This window comes from Ctenocephalides felis, unplaced genomic scaffold (assembly GCF_003426905.1).
Source record: "Ctenocephalides felis isolate EL2017-DRISC unplaced genomic scaffold, ASM342690v1 CF-g0.4_SCAFFOLD_00845, whole genome shotgun sequence".
Taxonomy (NCBI): Eukaryota; Metazoa; Arthropoda; class Insecta; order Siphonaptera; family Pulicidae; genus Ctenocephalides; species Ctenocephalides felis.
In genome coordinates, this window is record NW_020536999.1 from 87,595,185 (window position 1) to 87,619,694 (window position 24,510).

The 24,510-nt window shown below is 30.4% G+C and overlaps 1 protein-coding gene across 1 annotated transcript; it reads left to right on the forward strand.

Moving 5' to 3' along the window:
* Positions 1–6,359: 6,359 nt before the first annotated feature.
* LOC113373375 (tyrosine-protein kinase Btk29A-like) lies at positions 6,360–24,410 on the forward strand. The gene is made up of 12 exons (XM_026613681.1): positions 6,360–6,597; positions 18,945–19,282; positions 20,131–20,214; positions 20,968–21,032; positions 21,124–21,189; positions 21,292–21,420; positions 21,489–21,715; positions 21,791–21,962; positions 22,036–22,204; positions 22,362–22,599; positions 22,673–22,806; positions 24,272–24,410. Exons 1-12 carry the CDS (start codon positions 6,573–6,575, stop codon positions 24,371–24,373), a joined length of 1,749 nt encoding a protein of 582 aa, XP_026469466.1. The 5' UTR covers positions 6,360–6,572; the 3' UTR covers positions 24,374–24,410.
* Positions 24,411–24,510: the final 100 nt, after the last annotated feature.

Sequence of the window (24,510 nt, forward strand, 5' to 3'; positions counted from 1 at the left end):
GAAAGTGTATGAAAATGCATGAAAGTGTCTGAAAGTGCATCTCAAAAGTACATAAAAATTTCCGAGTACATAGTTTATTTGATATTACGTTAGATACGGGTGGTCAGGTTGTGCGACTTCATGAAAGATATAGAATTTTTTAAATATTTAACTAAATAATTATGTCTGAAATTTATAAAGATACTGCTGATGCATAAAAGGGTACCTTAAAGTACGAAAGTGTATGAAAATGTGTGAAAGTGCATTGAAGTGTCTGAACATGCATAAAAGTACATTTACATAAATAAACAAAAAGGTATGAATTTGAATGAAACAACCAAATAAATACAAAAAAACCCAAATATTTTTTATCTGACAAATCTTCACTTACACGCCTAAGAAGTTTCACTTCAACAATTTTCTTTCACGCATACTAAACACGAAAACGACTTTTAATTATACTGATACGGAACCATCGTGGGAACACGGACCTCCTCTTCAATTTTCATATTTTCTTTTTTTTTGCCATTGTTGTGGAATGACGAAGACTTCCTGTCGCACAAGGGACGAAGCACCCGGGAGGGACCCCCTTATCATTTATTATTTTTATTCTTTTTTCGAGTTCGCTACAAGAATAATAAACGCTGTATGTAATTTTTTAAACGGAATTTATGCTGATGTGGGAAGTATTTTAACAAAAGAATGAGAGTGTGTGTTTGTGAAAAGGTGTATGCAAATTGTAAAATAGCAATTAAAAGTGTTTTTTTTTAATTGAAAGTGGTAAATGATTGTGTTAAAGTAATAAATGTAAAACACGAGATGGTTAATTATGGTTTAACATGTTTTTTCTTGTTTTTAATGCTTTTGTTTGACTTGTAATAATTTTATTTGCTGAAGTAATTATACATAGGCCTCTAATAATTGCATAAGTTCATTTTTATTGATTATGTTGTTACTTCTTCAAGGAAAATTCATACGGCAAAATGCCACTTACAACAATTTTTTTTTACATTCTTCAGTAATCGTAGAAAAATTTCACAGGCCTCTAATAATTTCATAAGTTTATTTTCATTGATTTCTGATTCATTGGTTGATTAAAGAGAAGTTCACTCAATTTCCTTTAAGGCAAAATGCCACTTGCAAGTTTTTTTATTCTTAATAATTTAAAAAAAAAGTAAATATAGGATGTAAAAGTAGTTTTTCTTATGCCTGTAGTAATTTCATAAGTTTATTCTAGAATTTAATAGTTTATTCTCACAGGCCTCTAATGCCTAACGTTTTGATTAACATAAGTACTTGAAAATGGCCATTTATTTACATAAATTTAAAAATTTTCGATAATAAAATCATTAATGAAGATAATGTAGATTGTAGAATTGTATATAAGATACTCTTAGTAGTAGTACTAGAACTCTTTTTTTCTATTTCACAAGTCTATAATAATTTTTTAGACTAAATTTTCGTTAGTCTGTAATAATTTCCCCATTTTCAAATACTAGAGCTTAATTATACTTAATTCTTATTCATAATTTTTTTTCCTGTATTAATTTGTACATTTAATTTATTATTTCTGTATATGATTTTCACAGGCCTCTAATAGTTATTCTGCATTCAATATCACCAAAAATTTTCTCAGATCAGTAAAAGAAACACCATTTTCTTGCATAACATAGGACTATAAAAATTTCTTGGAGTAGAACATCAATTTTAATAAATGATTTCTACTGGTTCTTAATGTGTATTTTTTACTTATTGCCTCATAACAGTATTTCACAGGGCTCTAATATTTATTTTCATTCAATTCCATCAAAAGTTCTTTCAGATTACAAAAAGAAACACCATTTTCTTGCATTTTATAGGACTATAAAAGATTCTTAAAGTAGAATATCAATTTTAACAAATGATTTCTACTGGTTCCTAATGTGTATTCTTTACTTATTGTCCCATAATAGTATTTCACAGGCCTCTAATATTTATTCTTCACTTAATATTATCAAAAGTTCTCTCAGATTAGTAAAAGAAATACCATTTTCTTGAATTTCATAAGACTATAAAATTTTGTTAAAGTTGAACTTCAATTTTAATAAATGATTTCTACTGGTTCCTAATGTGTATTCTTTACTTATTGTCCCATAATAGTATTTCAAAGGCCTCTAATATTTATTCTTCACTTATATTACCAAACGTTCTCTCAGATTAGTAAAAGAATCACAATTTTATTGCATTCTATAGGACTATAAAATTTTTTTAAGTTGAACATCAGTTTCAATAAATGATGTCTACTGGTTTCTAATTTTTTTTTTTTACTTATTGTCCCAAAAGTTATGAATTAGCAAACAATATTATAAAACTGTATAAAGCCGATTGGCGTATAAATAAATAAATAAATGAATAAAATAATATTTCACACTTTCACAGGCCTTTAATATTTATTCTTCATTCAATATCACCAACAGTTCTCTCAGATTAGTAAAAGAAATACTATTTTCTTGCATTCAATAGGACTATAAAAATTTCCTAAAGTAGAGGACTATAACTTTTTTTTAAAGTTGAACATAAATTTTAATAAATGATTCCTACTGGTTCCTAATGTTATTCTTTACTTATTGCCCTAAAATAGTACTTATAAGCCTCTAATAATTTCATAGGTTCAATTTCCATAGGGCTCTATTAATTACTCTTTATTTAATTAGATATCTATTCTAGACAGTATTAACTCTGAGAACTGTTACTGTACTATATAGTAAAGTTGTCTTATGATTAATTTCAAAAATTCGCGAAAAACGTCTAGTGGTTTTTGTTGCTGTTACGTTGGTAGTATGCGTCTTGAAACTATGTTCACAACTCTAGGAACATAGGAACATAGCATACTTAGTTTTGGACCGTAGATAGAAATGAAGAAATGTTTATCTCAGAATTGTAACTGTACTATATAGTAAAGTTGTCTTATAATTAATTTCAATGATTTGCGAAAAACGTCTAGTGATTTTTGTTAAATATTGTGAGTTTAAGTATTTTGTGAGTTTTGTTTGTTTCTATGTTCACAACTTTAGGAACATAGCATACTTTGTTTTGGACCGTAGGCAGAAATATAGAAGTGTTCATCTGAGAACTGTAACTGTACTATATAGTGAAGTTGTATTATAATTAATTTCAGATATTTAGGGAAAACGTCTATCGGTTTTTGATGCTGTTACGTTGGTAGTATTCGTCTTGAAACTATATTCACAACTTTAGGAACATAGCATACTTACAATTAGTTTTTGACCGTAGACTTTAATGAAGAAATGTCTATCATATTTTTAAAAAGAGGGGGCATTTCAATTATCTTTATATCTTCAGTTTATTTTTGAAAGATATATACGCCATGTACTTATTACAGTGTTGTCCGATAAAACAGAATAAAAAATTTCATTATTTATATTCAAGTAAAGAAAGAATATAAAATATAGGGTACATTGGGGTACATATTAAGTACATATCATACTTACTTATTTTTGACAGATTTTATTTTTGAGCCTATGCCAACAAATAATTTAGTGTAATCCGATGAGGTAAAATAAGAATAAACTATTTTCAATTATTTATGGCATGTTATAAATAGAACAGTGGGCATAATGTTATTATATTTCCTAGGTGAAACAATTTCCAATTGTTCTTATCTCGTAAAAACAAATTGCATAAGATGGCGATAAGAACAAAGCGTCGACAAATATAAATATAAATAAATTTAACGACCAGGTTTCATATTATTATTAGTGTATGTGTGTGTTTTGTGTATTACATTATGTTTCTCTAAATTGAAATTCCTAAATAAATAATTTATCGTTTCGCCATTGTAATATTTATCGCCATAGATAAGGAAAAGTGTTAGAGCGCACGTACTGCCCCCGCGCGAATGATTCGACGAACTACGACGAAAATAATATTTTAAATTTAATCTAGTGGCGTATATATTCAAGTATTTTGAGGTAAATAAATGGAATTAATAGATGCTTGTGAGAAATGAAAAAATAGGTTTAGAGTTTTTAGTGAAAGCGAAAACTTTATTTTTGAAATAAATAATTGAAATTTATATACGCATAGTTTTTAAGCAATTCGAAAAAATCTTTTTATCTTATTAACAGACGTATATCAAACCAACCTTTCTATAATGGTACGGAACCCTGAAACCTGTATCGGCTAACCTAAAAAAATTCATAATGACAAAAAAGTGGAAATGAATTAAATAGTGAAAAAAGTGAATGAATATTGTTGATTTAAAAAAAGTGGACAGTTAAGTTAAGTGTCGCCAACATTATCAAAAAAATGAGGATTATAAAACAGCGACCGGAGGGGGCCGGCTGCCGTTGGTCGCTCTGGAATTTTGCGGCCAACTTCACAAGCAAAGGTATTGCCAACATTATAATAAGAGGGATCATGGTGTGAGGATAAAATAAATTTAATATTTAATATTTTTAAACTGTAATTAAATATATAATTTATTTTATTATGTTCTGTTTTATAAAATAATTTAAAATAATAAAACTCCATTCTTGTTCTTTTGTAAGTGTATAAAACTAAAATTTCAGTTTACATTTATAATTTATTATTTTAATTATCTAATGTCATATTTTTGGGGTTTTCTCTTATACACATCTTGCAGCAAGTCAATCTTATTCTGTTCCTAATGTTATATAAGTGCAATATCTATTCTCAGCCACATGTTTCCAAGCAATAGATCGTCAACTGATAATTATGGGGCCGATTCTGCCGTAAAATAGACCAATGTTATGGCAAGGCTATGTTATGTAGCAGTTCTCATATAAAGTGGTACGAAAAACTGTCAAAATCCTATGTGGTTACTGTGCAGTTAGGCGATTTATGGACCGATTCTGCCGCACAACAGACCAATATTATGGCTAGGCTATTTCATGAAGAACTTTTACACAAAAGCCATGTGGTTGTTGTGCACTCATGCGTTTTTTCCCAGGTTATCAGAGAGAAAATCTAACCTAGAAACCGCACAAATGTCAAAGAAAACGATTTTAGATAACAGGGTCTTTCTGACCCAGCTTCATAACATACGAGTGACGTTACAGTTTATGTGTAAAACGCCTGAATGCACAGCAAATACTTGACATTTTGACAGTATTCAGTATGATTCAGTGGCATAATGTATGGAAAGTTGGAGCGTAACCTGGCCTTGTCATAACATTGGCCTGTTGTGCGGCAGAATTGGCCCATTAGATAGAAACCTAATCTAGAAAACGCACAATTGTCAAAAAATGATGTTACCATAACTGATTTATTTTGAGATATGGCTTGATAACATATGAGTAAAGTTGCATTTTAGATGCAAAACGCCTGATTTCACAGCAAATACATTGCATTTTGACAGTATTTATTACCATTTTGTATGAAAACTGAGATGTAACATAGCCTTGCCATACCATTGATATATTTTACAGCAAAATTGGTCTAATATTTGAACCGTTCGATTAGTATGAATGATAAATTCGAACAGTTTGTTCAAAATTAAATATTTTATAATATTATCTAATATAATGATATATTATACAACACCTATAATTAACTTCTCGTAGGGTAAGTTATAGTAATTGCAAAAAATGGAACATGAGAATTTTTGCATACATTCACGTTTCTTAGGTTTCTGAACATTTTGGCATACCTTAAAAAAATGGATGTATGTGTGTGTGTATGTGTGTGTATGTGTATGTGTATGTGTATGTGTATGTGTTTGTGTTCGTGTTCGGACACAAAATTTCTGTCGACGATTCCGGAAACACGCATCAACCGATTTGAATGATTCAAGAAACATTCGATTCCTATTGATAAGTAGACGTGCTGATTAGTTTTTGGACAAGGCAGGTCCAGCCGTTTCAAGGCAGGTCTAGTAGTTTCGGAGATCGAGTAAAAAAAGTAAAAAAATACCATCTGGCGGTCAAAAATGATCATTAGACTTATGCACATCAAATTATCAGATCTTTTATAGAGATTTTTATAATAAATATAAATCTTGTTTTTTTTCTATGGATTCCGTAACATTGTTTACCGTTTAGACTGCGACGCAGCGCTTACGCGCTTCGATATTTTGTCTTTACGCAGCTGAAGCAGCGCGATTGCTTTGATAAAATGATAAAAATTTAATTTTTGGTACGGAAAATTCCAGCGATTTGTCTTGAGGCACGATGCCATAATTTGTTCATTCGATAAGTATAAACAATGTGCAAATTTTTCTGTATACACAAACAAACATAAAGTCCGTATCCATAATAATGAAGTTAACACAGTCGCCATCTATCGTCAATCTTTTCTACTTCCACGTGTTTTGAGCATGTGTGAGTGCGCCTTTAGAACCAGAACACGATTGTACCGCTAGGAAAGAAAGTCATTGCACTATTACATTCTATTTCTTCTTCTTTATGAATCAACTTGACGTATTAATATTTATAGATTATTAAATATCATTTGTATTATTTTTTGGTTATTTTTTAATTTAAATTATTTGAGCGAATGCGGTTTTTGTAAAATAATTTGTGTCGGTGCAAAAAGTTTTGTGCAATATGTGATAAAATTTTGATAGCTGCAAAATGTTGATGGCATTGGTTAGATCAGGTAGGACAATGGTGGAAAAAATTATATGTAAAATATGTAATAAAATTCTAGAAACCTCCAGCCCCTTTCTCAAAAGTAATATTAAATAATAAAAATAATTATAATTAAAATTCTTTTAATGGAAGTACTCATGTTAACTTTATTTTAATAAACCAATAATAAAAATTTAGTATTAGAATAAATATGCTAATTTGTTGACCCCTTTTTGCCCATTAGTTTTCTCCCTTTTGTCTTAAATTTGTCTCCTTCGGGAATTCCCGGCTAGTTTCGTTGATTCTGTGTTGCCTGATGGTGACATAAGGGTTGAATTTACGAGAAGGAACAAATATAAATGTCTTAAGTTTCTACGGAATTTTTAAACAAAAAACAAATCTGTTTTATAATTTTGTTCTATTGAGAGCCCATGACCTTTTTCTTAAGTCGTTTTTATCTTCGTCTTCTTCTGGATTCTTCGAAGGGTTTTGTCAATTTTGTGTTGTTTGATAGTTACTATAAAGTTAAGAAAAAAAGTATTTATTTATTTCCATTGCAAGCCTTTTTCGAACTTCACCCTTCTTCATTCGGAAATTTTCGGCCGCTCTCGTTGATCCTGTGTTGCCTGATGCTACTAAAAGGATTAGGAATGAATCTGATTCAAAATTGTCCTTTTCTAATTTTTGTGAATATTATAGTTTTTGTGAACGTTTTTGAGACTCTTTTTTTAAATGTAATATAATGATAAATGCAAAATATATGAAATATGTCTTATGTTTAACTCTTTTTTTCGACTTCTCCTTCGGAAATTTTCGGCAGCTTTCATTAATTCTGGGTTGCCCGATGATTCTAAAGGATCGTTTGATTCATATTGTCTTTTTTTAATAATTTTGAGACTCATTGAGTTTTTTTTAATATAAAATAATTGTAAATGGAAAATATATTTGACTTTATGGAAATTTTAAACAAAAAAAATTTTTTTTTCTTCTCCTTCGGGAGTCAACGGTAAGTTTTGTTGACTTTGTGTTGCCTGATGGTTACAAAGGGTTTTGAGGGTTGGGGTACATGACCACGTGAAACATCTGAAGAAATAGAATCTGTATGATTTTTTTTTTACTTTTTGTTGAAAATTTAGTCTTCAAAAAAATTCTGATAGACACAAAATATTGTTATAAACCCGTGGGATATATTTTCCGTGAAATTCTTCTGATTTACTTATATCTATTGCAATATTATAATCAATATATGACAATTATTAAAATTGTTTATTTGAGTAATTATTTCATAGCTTAAAATATTTTGCACAGGTGGTACGGAACCAGAGATTATGAAGAGTATGAAAAAAATATTTAAAATTTATGCAGTGTGATTATCACTGCATAAATTTCAAATATACACACATACACACACGCGCACACACATACACACACGCGCACACACATACACACACGCGCACACACATACACATATATATATATATATATATATATATATATATATATATATATGAATATTCAATTTATAAATAAGTATACATAATAATTTTGATAAACAAATTCAATAAAAAATCAAGGATGATTGCTTTCTAATTTCAATTCACCATTATATATATATATATTTATATAAATCTTATATATAAAATTCTTCTGTACGGGTGTATGATTTGATACTTCTCCTAAACGGTTATTCGGATTTTGATCATTCTTTTTAGAGTTTGTCAAAGAAAATTTTTAAAGTTTAATAAACGATAAAACTATAGTAATATTGTAGAAATAAATGGCAAGAATTAAAAAAAGCACTTATAATTGTTTGACATTGAAAACCTTTGAAATGTCATCTGCTAGAAATGTCAATTAACTTGAAATTTAAATTTCGGTAACATTATGAGCCTAGATAATATTAGAGTATAATATACAAGAAAAATGTAAAGTCTACATTATTATTGCCGAAAAGCAGCTGAGATGTGCCAGAAATTAAATTAAATAATATAAGATACAGTCAGCAGTATATGTTTGGCAGATGAGAATATATTATTCAGTTTAATATATAACGCAACAAGTCCAAAATTGCATATACATGATTTTTTTAAACTTATGCATGTTGCATTTTGGTTTTCTTTACTAAACTATTTAACAATACAAAAAATATTTCTACTTATTAAAAAATGATTTAGAATTTTATTTCATGAGTTTCTAGTTTTTATTTAACTATATTTTCCGCAGGTCTATTTGTTCCTTTTGTCAACTTGCCAATAGGCTAAATGTAATTACAGCAAGTATTATTTTTTAAAATGAGATTCTATCTAAAAATAATCGTGACATTCAGATATCTTTGAATAAATTTGAATAATTTCTTGAATAAACCTATTATGAAATTGTGAAGATGGAAGCGCGTTACACAACATATGACACTTTGCAAAGATTTTAAATCAACATTATTAATTCTTCCTTATTTATAAATAGAACACACTGTATAAGAAATTTGGTTTTTGTTTAATTCTTTAGTTCTTTTAATAGCTTATTAATAATAATTAACCAATTAAAATAATGTATCAACAAATGCACCTTATAATAATTTGTTTTTGCAAACATTTATTTAGTAATGCATTATTTAAAAATTTATTTACTTATAAAATACAAATTAAAAACTTTTTGACATTAATGTAACTAACATTAGCACATTGACTAAGGATCATTTTACATCTCATCTATTTTGATTTTGACCAATATGTCTTTATATTGGCAACACTGCACAATGTGTGTGGTATCATTCTTTATTTTTTGGGGCTACACACCTTCAAATTGGAACCGCTGACGAAAGGTCTTTTATACCTGTTCTACTACTTTGAGACTATTATATTTTTATATTGGTAACACTAAGCACCATGTTATTTTTTTTTGGGCAAATAATGTACCGAGTGTGCCGCATAACAGAACAATGTTATGGAAGGCTGTTATGAAGAACTTTCCAAACTAAATATTGACAAAATCCTTGTGGTTGCTGTGCAGTTAGGCGTTTTTCTCAGGTTGTCAGAAAGAAAACATAACCTAACCAAATGTCTAAAAAACAATCTTGGATAACAAGGTCTTTCTGACTCAGCTTTATAACATACGTGTGACGTTGCAGTTTATGTGTAAATCGCCTGAATGCACAGCAAATACATGACATTTTGACAGTATTCAGTATGATTCAGTAGCATAATATATGGAAGTTGGAGCGTAGCATGGCCTTGCCATAACATTGGTTTTGTTTTGAGGCATAATCGGGCCATTAGATACAAAACCTAACCTAGAAAACCCACAAATGTTAAATTACCCAGATTATTATTTTAACTTCATATTGGTAACACTGTACCTGGCATTTCTTTTATTTTTTGAGGATTTTCTATCTTCACATTGATCACTAAGGCCTAGTTATATTTTTGTAGGCCCAACGGTGGCGATATCGCTTCGAACCAACTAGTCCCGGGTTTCCTGGTTCGATTCCCGCTACCGCCAAAGCCCGACATCAGGCAACTTTGATGTCAAATTTCCACTTGAGGTTATAATCTCAAATATAGCCCCAATGTCAACAAATACTTAGAGTATAGTTAATTAGTCATAATTGGATTGGACAACTACTGGGTTGCCATCCGTTCCAAAATCCTTATAATAAAAGTCAAAACAATTACTGAATGTCCTAAGTGTGACAGATTGTAATTAAAATTTGCAACAATAATATTTTGTCTATTATTTTGAGCAAGTTAGAGAAAAACTTTATTCACAACATTTTACATAAATATTTGCATAAGATTTCGTCACCGTGTCGTATAGGAAGTCTGGACCTTCTAATTTTGCAATATCGATTATTAAAATCAATATTTTGAGAGTATCGGTATCCGTAAACGTTATCGATTACGTAAATTGTCATTCGATACTTCGTGACGATACGGAAACACAATTTATTAATTCTTGTGCAACTTGCCAGTATACTCGATATATACTAGATGACCCTACAAACGTTGCCCCTGTACCCTTGTTTACAATTCAAAAGTTCCAAATTTTTAAATTCCTATGCTATACTTTTTAATATCCTATTTGATGTCCTGCCTTTGTGATTCAATTATGGTCTTAGCATAAGCAGTATAAAAAATTCAGAAAAAAATAATATAGTATCTACGCTAAAAGAAACAATGTCGCACTTGATTTTACCACACAAGATAATTGCTTCAATAATTTAGTCTATAATTTTTACAATCTCGTACGATATAATAGTTGCTTTTTGGCAATTATAATTTTTATAGTACATTTTTCTTCTATTAATTTTTATAAACATTATTGTTTATGTTCAAATCTTAGGTGAATTAATTTGTAAAATCTAGTTCATATGTGCACTATTCAATCTAAGATCAACTTGCTCAATATTCCAGATCCAATGCCAAATAAATGAATTTCTGACACATGAAACAAAATTCTAAATCATTTTTTAATAAGTAAAAATATTTTTTTGTATTGTTAAATAATTTAGTAAAGTAAACCAAATTGCGACCGACATGCATAAGTTTAAAAAAATAATGTATATGCAATTTAGGACTTATTGCATTATTTATTAAACTGAATTATATAATTTCATCTACCAAACATCATATTCTGTTGACTGTATTTTATATTATTTTAATTTCTAGCACATCTCAGCTGCTTTTTGGTAGGCATTACATTTTTCTTGTATCTTACATTCTAATATTATCTAGGCTCATAATGTCACCCAAATTTTAAGTAAATTGGCATATCTGGCAGATGACATTCAAATGTTTTCAATGTCAAACAATAATAAGTTGTTTTTTTGTAATGTTTGCCATTTATTTCTACAATATTATTTTATTATCCTGATCCTTTATTTTGTTAAAAATAAGTATTTAAACATCTCGATTTTTTTTCAACTCCCGCACTAAATCTAAAATCTTCTCATGATTTGTTTCTGACTTTTGGTATTATGTTAATTTTAAAGACAAATAACTGTTTGCTAATTTTAGAGATAACAATTTGCTATTTAATTCTATTGTTAGAACTGCTTTTAAATACCTAAAATAAAATATAACTTTAGGAGAAATAAATAAATGAAACTGGATTTATATATTATGTTAGACTTTTTTTTAATTTGTTATACTTACAACTGCTAAATAACATCTAGTAACATTATATCAGAATTAGAAAAATAAAATTAAAAATATTGGACTAATAATCAATTGCTATTTATCTAATACGCATTATTTTTATTTTACAAATTTTGCACTTAAAATAACACGTGCAGTCTGATATAACAGATATCTGCATTCATAACAGAAAAATGTTATGGCAAGACCATGTTACGCTCCAACTTGCATACATTATGCTACTGAATCATATTGAATACTGCCCAAATGTCATGTATTTACCGTGCGTTCAGGTTTTACACATAAACTGCAACGTCACTCGTATGTTATGAAGCTGGGTCAGAATGACTCCGTTATCTAAGATTGTTTTTTTGGCATTTGTGCGGTTTCTAGGTTAGGTTTTTTGTTTTGACATCCCGAGAAGAACGCCTGACTGCACAGCAACCACATGGCTTTTGTCAATATTTAGTATGGAAAGTTCTTCATAACATAACCTTGTTATAACATCGGTCTGTTGTGCCGTAGAATCGGTCCATAAATGTATCAAGAATCGTGTATCAATTCATTTTTATTGACTTTGCCTTTTTTATTTATTTACGTAAGTGAATAGTTAATGATACTCCATTTATCAATTATTACATCGACCAATTTTTACTGTTTCACAATAATATTTTTTTTATAACTAGTATTTGTTTTTAGTGTATTTTGTCATTTTTAGAATATCACCATTATTTTGGTCGTCTGAAAAGCGGTAGTGCGCGCGCGGCCTTAGAATTCTTTAACAATGAACGGAAATCCGCGTTATCATAACATAGTAATTTTATAATTATTTTTAAATTAATTAATTAAATGATGATTTATTTGACGCAATGATTTATGAATTTTTATTGATACCAATTAGTTAAAATTTGTATATATACAGTATATATACATAAATATTCACATATACATCAAGAGATTAAGAAGTTAACCCTTTCCACTCGGATGCCGACGGAAAAATACGTATTCATTCAGTAATTCGCGAGTGGAAAGGGTGAATGTACATAAGATAATTACTATCCGATGAGTATACATTAAAACTAGTTGTGCATTAAGGCAAATTGCTGGAACTCCCCGTACCGTAATGAAATATTCGAGGAATATTAAATGTTTTCAAATATATTATTATAAACACTGTAACTTTCATTATTCTTATTCTATATACAACATATAAGAGAATTATTTTCGATATTAAAAAAAATTAGAAATAAAAAAAAATTAAATAAAAAAAAATCCCCAAAAGCATTCGTTTCTTCAATACGAGCAGAAATTTCTTCAAATTGATTAAAATCGGATTCCTAGTTCGCTCAAAAACTGCCATTGTTTGCACATTTAGCTCCGTATCTCAAAAACTGAATTATTATTTTTGGCTCATTTTGCCCCGTATCTTTGAAACGGCTGGACCTGCTTTTGCCAAAAACTAACCACCACTTTTCTACACTCTTTGCTTCGTATCTCCGAAACGGCCGGACGAACTTTTACCAAAAACTAATCAGCACATCTCCCTAGCAATATGATTGTTTTTCGAATCATTTAAATCGGTTGTCCCCTATGCCCAAAATCCTAAACTTATTGTATTTAACTGAATTATTTTCGATAAAATTGTAACAAGCATACGAACAGCGAAGAATTTTATTCTATTTATATTTATATATCAAGAATTTTATTTTTATTTATTTTGTTGTAAGTTCTATGAATTTCTAGATATTTCTTAAAAACTGGATGAATAAATTTTAAAATTTACAACTCTTATTCGCTGAGATTTTATCTTAGGTTTTTCATGGTAACGGTTAAGCGCACTGCCTTGTGTGGAATGAGTTGTAAGTTCGAACCTCTGCTTTGGATAATCTGATATCAAGCAGTAGTTTTTTTTCTTTTTTTGTTATAATTTATTTTTGTTAATCAAGACTTTAATGTCTTATTTAAAGCAGTAGTAATATCAATTTTTACTTGCAAATATTGACAACAAAAATATATTTCTAATGACAATGGAAAATCTTTCACACTATTCTTCCCTGAATCGAGTTGGAGTTTAACTTCCCTGAATCGAGTTGGAGCTCATGGACCTGCCTTAGAGCAGTACTCTATATTATTATATAGAGTATTTTGGGGAAACCTTATTAAAAGAATTCTGAGCATTTTAATATATATGTCTTAAGGATTTTTTAATTTTTTTGGTATATAAAATACAGGACGTATTAATTTTAATATATGAAGTCCTATACGATGTAGTAAATAAATAACATAAGTTGTTTATAAGGAACGCTAGTTAAATGAATATATATATATATATATATATATATATATATATATGTATTCGTTTTTTTAGTAATATAAATATGTTTTTATTTGTATTTGTTTTAATCGCAACACACTATTTGTTTTTTTCGCAACACATTTGCTATATCGTGTATCAATTTAATTATTTATTTAATACATATATATATATATATATATATAATTATTTATATATGTATAATAAATTCAATAGAATCGTCTGAAATTTATAGTTGCATTGTTATTTAGTCTTTCGTAATCTTAAAGTCCGATCAGTCGATAGAAAATTGTTTTGCTGACTGATTTTTTTTGCGTTGCTGGATAAATAAAAAATAAAATTGAATAATAAAATAATATAAAGTTATAAAATAATAAATATAACGAATAATAATAAATAGATATTTGTGAAAATAATTATATATATACAGTTGTGTAATGCTCAAACTTTTTTTAAGTGCGATTTGTTAATACAAAAACTTTTCTTAATAGTGTGAAGTCTAATTTTAATGACTGTGTATTTTAATAATAATATTCAAATATTATTTTGTTAATATATGTGAAGTTAAAAAACTTATTTATAATATTTTCATGACAAATATGTCTAATTATCCAAATACAAAATTATTTTTTTAATATTATTAATAATTAACTATTATATGTTTTATATGACCTATACATTCCTAATATTAATTGCAAAATTTAAATTATTTCGTTTTTACTAAAAGTTAATCCTTGTGAGTTTTTTCTTCGCTAGCTCGCGTTGTGTTGTACTGCTAGAAATGGACTTGTCCATCTCCTTTATTTTTAAATAGATTTTTTTAATACTATTATAATATACATCTAAATAATTTAATAGTGTTTGTAACTTTGACCACAACTTTAATATTAGTTATTAAACTTTCTATTAAATTCGTTTTATAAAAGAACGTTAAGAAAAAGTGTTGCGTAGTCTGAAAAAATGAAAATGGATGGAAGTCCTATGTTTTATAGGAAATCGCACATTGTATATTATATCATACCCAGTAAGTAGTATTTATATTTGCTAACTAATAGAAAACTAATTTTTAAAAACCGTAAAACAATTTTTGATTTAGGATTTTTTTAAATTTTATCATAAGCGAGTAAGTGTTCAAGCTGACAAGATTACTCTCAAGTTTTTGTTATGTAGCATATAATTTTCCGATTTTACAAAATTCTTTTGTTATTAATATAATATAAGTTGAAAGAAAATGAATGTCGTAAGATAAGAGGCATATCTTATTCTTATTTTTCTTAAAAGAAATCCCTGAGTAAAATAAGAGAGAGAGAGCAACATTATGCAATCCTGGTCTTACAGTTGAGCAATAATAAATACAATAAATAATAAATGGTAGCCTGCCCGAAGGCAGGTCCATGGTGTGAGTGTCACCACAAAAATGATTTCCTTACCCTTCGACTTCTATCAATCCCATTACCACTATTACCAGCCCCCCCTTTTTAAACAATTTTTTATGTATTTTCCTTTCCAAACTTTTGCTTCCATGCTTCTTTTTTGTTTGTTTATTTGTACACATACATTAGTCATATACATTTTATAAGATATCTTTACAATTTTATTTTATTTGATTGTATACAATTATATAACACCATACATTCTTTTTTTTGTCAATAATGTTATAAAATTGGTAGTCTGCTCGAAGGCAGGTCCTTGGTGTGAGAGCTACCATAAATAAATGATTTCCTTATCCTTCGTCGTCTATCAATCCTATTACCACTATTACCCGTCCCGCCTTTTTAAACAATTTTTTATGTGTTTTCCTTTCCAAACTTTTGCTTCCATGCTTCTTTTTTTATTGTTTATTTGTACACGTACATTAGTCATATACATTTTATAAGTTACCTTTACAATTTTATTTTATTTGATTGTATATAATTATATAGCACACCATATATCCTTTTCTTTTTTGAGATTTTTGTCTTACTATTTCCCTTCATAGTTCTTTCCTACTCTTTTCCCATTTTTTGCACTCAATAATTGCTTGCTCAGCATCCGCCCTAGTCACTCCACCCAAGCAATAGCTATTAGGATCGGTATTGATCCCAATTCTACTCTTTAAGACTATAAATTCTATTTTATTTTATTGTATATAATTATATAGCGCACCATATATTCTTTTTTTCGTCAATGATGTTATAAAATTGTTTGGGATGGAGATTTTTTGCCTTACTATCTACCTCCATAGTCCTTGCCTACCCTTTTCCCATTTTTTCCACTCCATAATGACGTGCTCAGCATCCGCCCTAGTCACTCCACCCAAGCAATAGCAATTAGGATCGGTGTTGATCCCAATTCTACTCAAGTGAAACGGAGTGTTTGTATGGTTAAATCTTAGTCTGCATATTGTAGAAAAAACGATTGACATTACATGCTTCTTGATCCTGTGCTTCGGCTTTCAGTTTCCTATATTTTCTTTTCTCGCGTAAGTGGTCAATCATTTGCATTCTTTTTCTTACCATTCCTTTCAGTCCTTCTGTTTTTTCTTCAACGACATCGTGCAGGAGGCACTCTTTTTGCAGAACGAGTTCGATTCAGTTTCCTTTTCTTTTCCGGATTATTCTCAGTAGAGTCATTTTTTGGTCCACTCTTCTCAGGACTTCATTTGTTATCTGGTCTGTCCACTTTATCTTCTCTATCAGCCTCCAGCACCACATTTTGAAACTCTCCAAGTAGTTTTTGTCGGCCTGTCTTAGAGTCCATGTCTCTGATCCGTACCGAGCTATGCTCCAAACATAGCACTTTCTTAATCTCTTCTGCAAGTCAAGACTCAGTTTGCTCGTCATAAATATATTAATTTTTTTTTACAATACACCTTAGTTTAATAGTATCAATGTAAGTGTGTTAAATGTTTAAATATAACTATTAATTAAAATTTTATACAATCAATTTTCAATTTACTTGTCCTATGATAAATGAGGGATTAGGATGATTAACATTTTTACTTTCATAAAAATGTTTCCCGATTGGAAGAAAAGTTTTCTAAGAAATTTGTGCGATGTGGTGGTGTCAACTTCATAATATTTCTTTATGGTGACCCCAGCAAATCAGAAGCTAATTAATCGACATTAAATTTCTATTATTATTGCTAAGAGCTTTTCTTCTACTACTGTATTAAAAAGAGTTGAAAATTGTAAGTTCATCTTGTGAATTAAGGAATGTGTTGCCAGATGGTATAATACTCTAGTCAACAAATAAAATTGTGGTAGACTACAACAAAAAATTAAAAATAAAATTATCAAAACCCAGAATTGTCGGTAAAACCCAAACAAATTTGACGAACTCATGGAAACACGAAGATTTCATAAAACGATAGTATAAAAAAACAATTATATGTATTCGTAATATAAATATTTTTTTATAAAATAATTAAATTATAAGTTCGTGACCATACAATATTTAATGAAGACACAAAATATTTTAATATTAAAATCGGTTTTAGTGCGTCACGGTTATTTATTGTTGTTAATATGAGGAAACCCCGTAAATAATAAATAAATAAATAATTGTGGTATCGGTAAACTTAATTTTATTAATATATTTTATTTCATAATTATTTCTGTGTCCGTACTGATGTAGTAAGAAGAAGAACGTGGAGTGACACAAACTAGGCTCGGGTTCGAACCCAACCTCGGCCGGCTTGATATCAAGCAGTATGATATGAAATTTCCACTTGTGGTTAAAGATAACAAATTTAATTTCAAATGAAAATCACATTTCGTGGGCGTTGCTGGAACATGTATACTCCAATACTATTATGTACATGCACATATTTTATATATAGACTGCACTAGGGAGTGCGGACTATCTTAAAGTTAATATTAAGAGCTAAAACTTTCAGTGTTTTTTTTTATCATTCTGGAAGCATTTGAGCCTCCGGGAGTAAAAAATCGAAAATATGCATATTAGGAACAACCCTAAATCTGCACATATAAATAAAGAGAGGTTGACCGCTGGGTTTCCCTCTAAAAAAATACAAAATTAAATATGTACGACAGTAAACACAGCCACTATAACACGTAGTTCTGATCTCTAATAAATAATTGTAATCTTACTAAAAAATTATTATTATTAATATAATATTTTATGATAAATGGATTCCACAATGTGCGTCACGGTTTCGAATTCGACATTATTATTATTTGTTTTATACGAATTCAGTTTTGTAATAATTAATTGTTGAAAGCGAAATGATGCATTAGAGATGATGTGCTGACGTGAAATCGTTAATTGTGCATTATTGAAAAATGAAAAATGAGACTGTAATGCGTCAATGGTAAACAATGGTCAATGTTTGTTAGGTAGATAGTAATAGCATTATTTTTTATGTTTAGGCTGATTTTGCATCTTATTTATCTTTTTTCAAGTTTAACAAAATCTTTCTAACAATCTTCATTTCATTCACGTTGTTTTATCAAAATAAAAAATTTCATGAGGTAATATTTTTCTTAAATCAGCTTTTGCTTTGATCTAACCTCAAATAGATCTGATTTGAACAGTTCGAAAAGTTGGGAAACCACTGATGCTTTAAACTGTCTTTTGTGATATAAAAAAAAGTAAAAAGTTTGCCATCAAATCATTTCATTCACGTTGTTTTATCAAGATAAAAAATTTCATGAGGTAATATTTTTCTTAAATCAGCTTTTGCTTTGATCTAATCTCAAATAGATCTGATTTGAACAGTTCGAAAAGTTGGGAAACCACTGATGCTTTAAACTGTCTTTTGTGATATAAAAAAAGTAAAAAGTTTGCCATCAAATGGATTGAGTTTGTTTTTTTATTTATTTATCTACCTATCTATTTATATATCTATTTATTTTTTATTTTTCTAAATATATTTTTATATACATTATTATTCTCTCATTCATTCATCATTTGTTTCCTCTTTTCCAGCCACCGCGGCGCTGACATCTCACGGCGGTCCCTCAAACTCTTCCTCTCGTAACGGCACAACCAGTGCTGCCAACAGCACTACAGCGTCTTCCGCCGTTAACAACGGCGCCCACAGTCCCTCTGCAACGGGCGTTGTCACCACCAGCGGTCACCACAAGGACAGCAGTCCCAACGGCAAACACAGCAATGGACACGGCGCTGTCGTCGCTGGTTTGAGTCTGAATCCGGCAGCCGGTGCCGGAAGTGTTGGTAATACAGGGAGTGGCGCACACGGATTGGTTGTTTCGCAGAGACCCGTTGGAGCCATGGCGCCCGGGACGCCGAGTGCCAAAACTAAGGTAATAATATAGATATTTAAATAAGTCCAGTTATCACTAAGGAAAGTTTTAAAATGGAGTAGTTCACAAAAATCGATAAATACCACAGATGAGGAGTGGTAAAATATCTAGTGTATTTATTTTTTACTTGGATTTAAAGATAATTTTCTACGTTTTAAGATTTATGGACCGATTCTGCTGCATAACAGACAAATGTTATGGCAAGGCTATGTTATGAAGAACTTGTCATACTAATTCGTTCTAAATATTGATAAAAGCCATGTTGTTGCTGTCCAGTCAGGAGTTTTTCTCAGGTTGTCAGATAGAAAAACTAACCTAGAACCGCACAAAAGTAAAAAAAAAACGATCTTAGATAACATGGTTCTTCTGACTTAGCTTTACAACATACGAGTGACGTTGCAGCTTATGTGTGAAACGCTTTGTTGCACTGCAAATACATGACATTTTGACATTCAGTATGATTGAGTATCATAGTGTATGGAAGTTGGTGCGTAACATGACCTTGCCATAACATTGGTGTGTTGAGCGGTAGAATCGGCCCATTATTGTAGATACTAAAAATACACGTGATGCTTGATGATATAATTAAAAATATCTCCAAGAGGGCGAAGAGGTCAAAAATGCTCGGAAAAATTTCAGGATATTAGTGAACGAAGCCTTGCCACTTAATACCACATGTTAAGTTGATATTTTGAGTGATTGATATCACTGCTGCATGATCAAACTATCCGGATTAGGACAAAGCTTGTACACAAAGATTTACATACTACGTTTATCTATTAATAATACAAATAATATGATAATTATGAAAAATTCAAGATTATCAAAACTTATGTTATCTTTTGCAGGACAAAATTATGCTTCGTGCCAAAGTGGTTGTGGCTTTGTATCCGTTCAAGGCTATTGAAGGAGGGGATTTGTCATTAGAGAAGGTGATTATTAAAATTTATAAAAAAAATAATAAAGACATTATATCAAACTTATTTTCGTCAAAAATATTTATAGCATCTGTTACATGCTTTACTTTTCATTCACACCATTTTATCACACGGATTATTACTTTACCCTAGACTTACTGAAATAAAATTACACGTCAATATATTAAATAATAAATGGTAGTCTGCCCGAAGGCAGGTCCAAGGTGTGAGAGCCACTACAAATAAATGATTTCTTTACCCCCTTTACTCTTCGTCTATCATTCCCATTACCACTATTCCCCCTACCCCTTTTTTCATGTATTTTTCCTTCCAAACTTGTGCTTCCATGCTTCTTGATTCTGTGTTTGGCTTTTAGTTCCCTGTATTTTCTCTTCTCACGTAAGTCGTCAATCGTCTGCATTCCTCTTCTTCTTCTAATATAGTACATATATAATAACAACAACAATTATTTGCCTTACGCGAGGATCTTTATATTTCAAGTTCAATGTTTACACCTCGTTACAACCTCGAAAACAAAACATATCAGTTGAAACAAACATGGCGTCCACCTGAAGTTAGTTACATTTAAGCATAGACTAACTAATTTTTAGATACGATCTGGCGTGAATATTCAATCTAATTCAGACTTCTCTACACATCTAATTCAGACTCTTTTAAATTTTAATATGCTATTGTTATTTATTAAATTAATCATTTCAATTATTTCAAAAAAATATATTGTTATCGATATTTATTTTCAAATTTCAGGGGGCAGAGTATGAAGTAGTAGATGACTCGCAAGAACATTGGTGGAAAGTCAAAGATAATGCTGGGTAAGTTTACAAATTAATATATTGTTTCATTTTCTTACTTTTGAAGTAAATTAATAGTTTGAATTTAATTAATAATATTTTATTGTTACAGTAACATTGGATACATCCCGAGCAACTATGTTAAAGAAAAGGAACTACTCGGTTTACAAAAATATGAGTAAGTAGAGGATGTACTTATGAAACTAGTATTGTAATTAGTAACTACACAATACTAGTATTCTATAATTATTTATGTTAAATTGTATTTTTTGTCTATCAGATGGTATGTTGGAGACATGTCCAGGCAACGAGCGGAATCGTTACTCAAACAAGAGGACAAAGAAGGTTGTTTTGTTGTAAGAAATTCTTCGACTAAAGGCCTCTATACACTCTCGCTTTATACCAAAGTGTAAGCATAAATAAAACACTCACCAATTAACAATAAATGAATTATCCATTTTCCTGTTTCCTTTACAGTCCACACCCGCACGTCAAACATTACCACATCAAACAGCAGCAGCCAAACAAATCGGGCAGTGGAGGAGGTGCAGGAGGTGAATTATATTATCTCTCTGAAAAACATTGTTGTGCAAGCATCCCGGAATTGGTTAATTATCATCGGCACAACAGTGGAGGATTGGCAAGCAGACTTAAGGCGTCGCCTTGTGATAGACCGGCACCACCTACTGCTGGTCTCAGTCATGGTAAGGGGGAAGAAGATAATAATAATAATGATAGCAATAGCGGTAATATTAATGCACTGGTAAAACTTATTTTAGATAAATGGGAAATCGATCCAGCAGAGCTGATGTTGCTTGAAGAATTAGGTTCTGGCCAATTTGGCGTTGTCCGTAAAGGTAAATGGCGCGGATCCATCGATACAGCTGTTAAAATGATGAAAGAAGGAACAATGTCTGAAGATGACTTCATTGAGGAAGCCAAAGTCATGACGTGAGTATAAAAGATTTGTTATATTTATTTGGTTTTCTGTTTTATGCATCTTCAAATTCTTGATTCCTTTTAGTAAATTGCAACATCAGAACCTAGTGCAACTGTACGGAGTGTGCACAAAGCACCGTCCAATTTATATTGTGACTGAATACATGCGTCATGGTTCCTTGCTCAACCATTTGAGACGTCACGAACTTGCTCTGGCTGGAAACAGTGCCATGTTGCTTGATATGTGCATACAGGTAAATAGAAATAAATATATTATAATATTGACTCTTTCCACTCGGATGCCGCCGCTCCGTCGGCAAAATTCATATAATGCTCGGAACTCGCGAGTGGAAAGGGTTAAAATACTGCATTCATGTAGTAACTGATTTTATCATAAATCCTCTTTCCCAGATTTGCAAAGGTATGTCCTACCTAGAACGGCACAATTATATCCATCGCGACTTGGCGGCTCGTAACTGTCTCGTTGGTTCTGAAAATACAGTAAAAGTAGCAGATTTTGGTTTGGCTCGTTACGTTCTGGATGACCAGTATACGTCATCAGGTGGTACCAAGTTTCCTATAAAATGGGCGCCTCCTGAAGTTCTTAATTACACCAGGTTTAGCTCCAAGAGTGATGTGTGGGCTTATGGTAAGAGAATTAGTCATAGTTGATATGGATAAATGAGATTTTTTGTTATTAAATGTGTATTTTTATTTTTTAGGAGTTTTGATGTGGGAAGTCTTTACTTGTGGAAAGATGCCTTATGGTCGTTTGAAGAATACTGAAGTCGTAGAACGTGTACAACGTGGAATTGTTCTTGAGAGACCTAAAGGCTGTGCGAAAGAAGTTTATGAAGTAGGTTTAATGATATTTTGCCATTTAATAATTTGTCGATCCGCCATAAAATTTAATTTATTATTTGTGTATTCTCGATGTTTTGGTTCATTCTGAATCGTTTGATTCGTTTTGCGCTACGATCGGCTGAGCCATTTTTATATAATTACCAGATACGATGTTTTTCGACAGCGTTTTTACTAAAAATATACTAAACCAATTCTGAATATTCCGGCAATCGTGCTGATTATTTTTCGGTCAAACTCGACCAGACTTGTTCTTGTTTGTTCAGACATCTTTAATATTAATTTAGGTGACCCACAAGGTTCAATTCTTGTCCACCACTATTTCTTATAATTGTACTGCTTTTTGTCTACAATATCATAGTGCAATTGTAGAAGGGATTTTTTTTGTATTTTGATTTTTTTTGAAAATTTTGAACATGTTTTTAAGCAATCGCGCTGCGTAGCTGATTTGGAGTCGAAATATCAAAGCGCGTAAGCGCCGCGTAGTTGTCTAACGTGTAAACATTGGTACGGAACCCATATAAATGTATATAAAATGTGTACTTATTATTAAAATCTTTAAGGAAAATTTAATAATACGATGTACATATGTCTAATGTTCATTTTTGACCGCCAAATGGCATCATTTTTTACTTTTTAATTGGATACCTACCTTTACAAAAAAATTACCAATTGTTCATTTCGTCAATACAAGTGAAATGTTTTCTGTTTTTTTTTTTAAATCGGACGCAAAAACTCAAAAACTGTAATACTATTTTTTGGCACTTTTTGCCCGCATTTCCGAAACGGCTAGACCTGCCTTTGCCAAAAACTAATCTGCACATCTTCTTATTAGTTGGAATCAAATGTTTTTTGGATTATTCAAATCTGTTGATCCGTGTTCGAGAAATCGTCGACGAAAATTTGTAAACGCACGCACACACATACATCCACTTTTTCTAATGTATGCCGAAATGTTCAGAAACTGCTGAAACGTAAAGATATATAAAAAAATTATTTTCGATTTTTTTTTGCGTTTACTATAACTTACCCTACGGGAAGTTAGAAATTATGAATTCAACGTTTCGGGAACTTAAAAAATTCAAAATTTTGACACGGGATCTCTTTTTGGTGAATCGGTTTCCAATGACTTTTTGCTCAATAATGAAAAACATATTACACATTAATACACATTCGTTTTTTGTTCGATAATTTATAACATTTGAACAATTTGTCAAATATAACTAAAATGTTTTCTAAATTTATACAAAATCTAATAATCTGCAATAGTTTTACCATTACAAGACTGCAACTACAGCAACTCGCCATACTTGGAAGTCATTATTAAATTAACGTATTTTACTTATCAATTCAGTCAATTGCTTACAAAAATCTGGAAATTCATACACACAAAAAATGTCCTTTAGTTAATATTACTGTTTTAAACTTTCATTATCATTCATGGGTCTTTTATCCCCCAGATAATGCGCGCCTGCTGGTCCCACAGCCCAGATGACCGTCCTTCATTCAGATCGTTGAAAGAACAATTACATTCTGTCTCTCAAAACCTAATGCAAGATTGACTGATTGACAGTTCCAACTTCAACATTCCATCTCAACAGTACACATTGCAAGATCTATCTTTGCTGTCAAAGAAATTAAAACGACTTTTAGAATCTCAGAAGCATCAGCAACTCCAAAGCAACTCCATTCGGCAGCA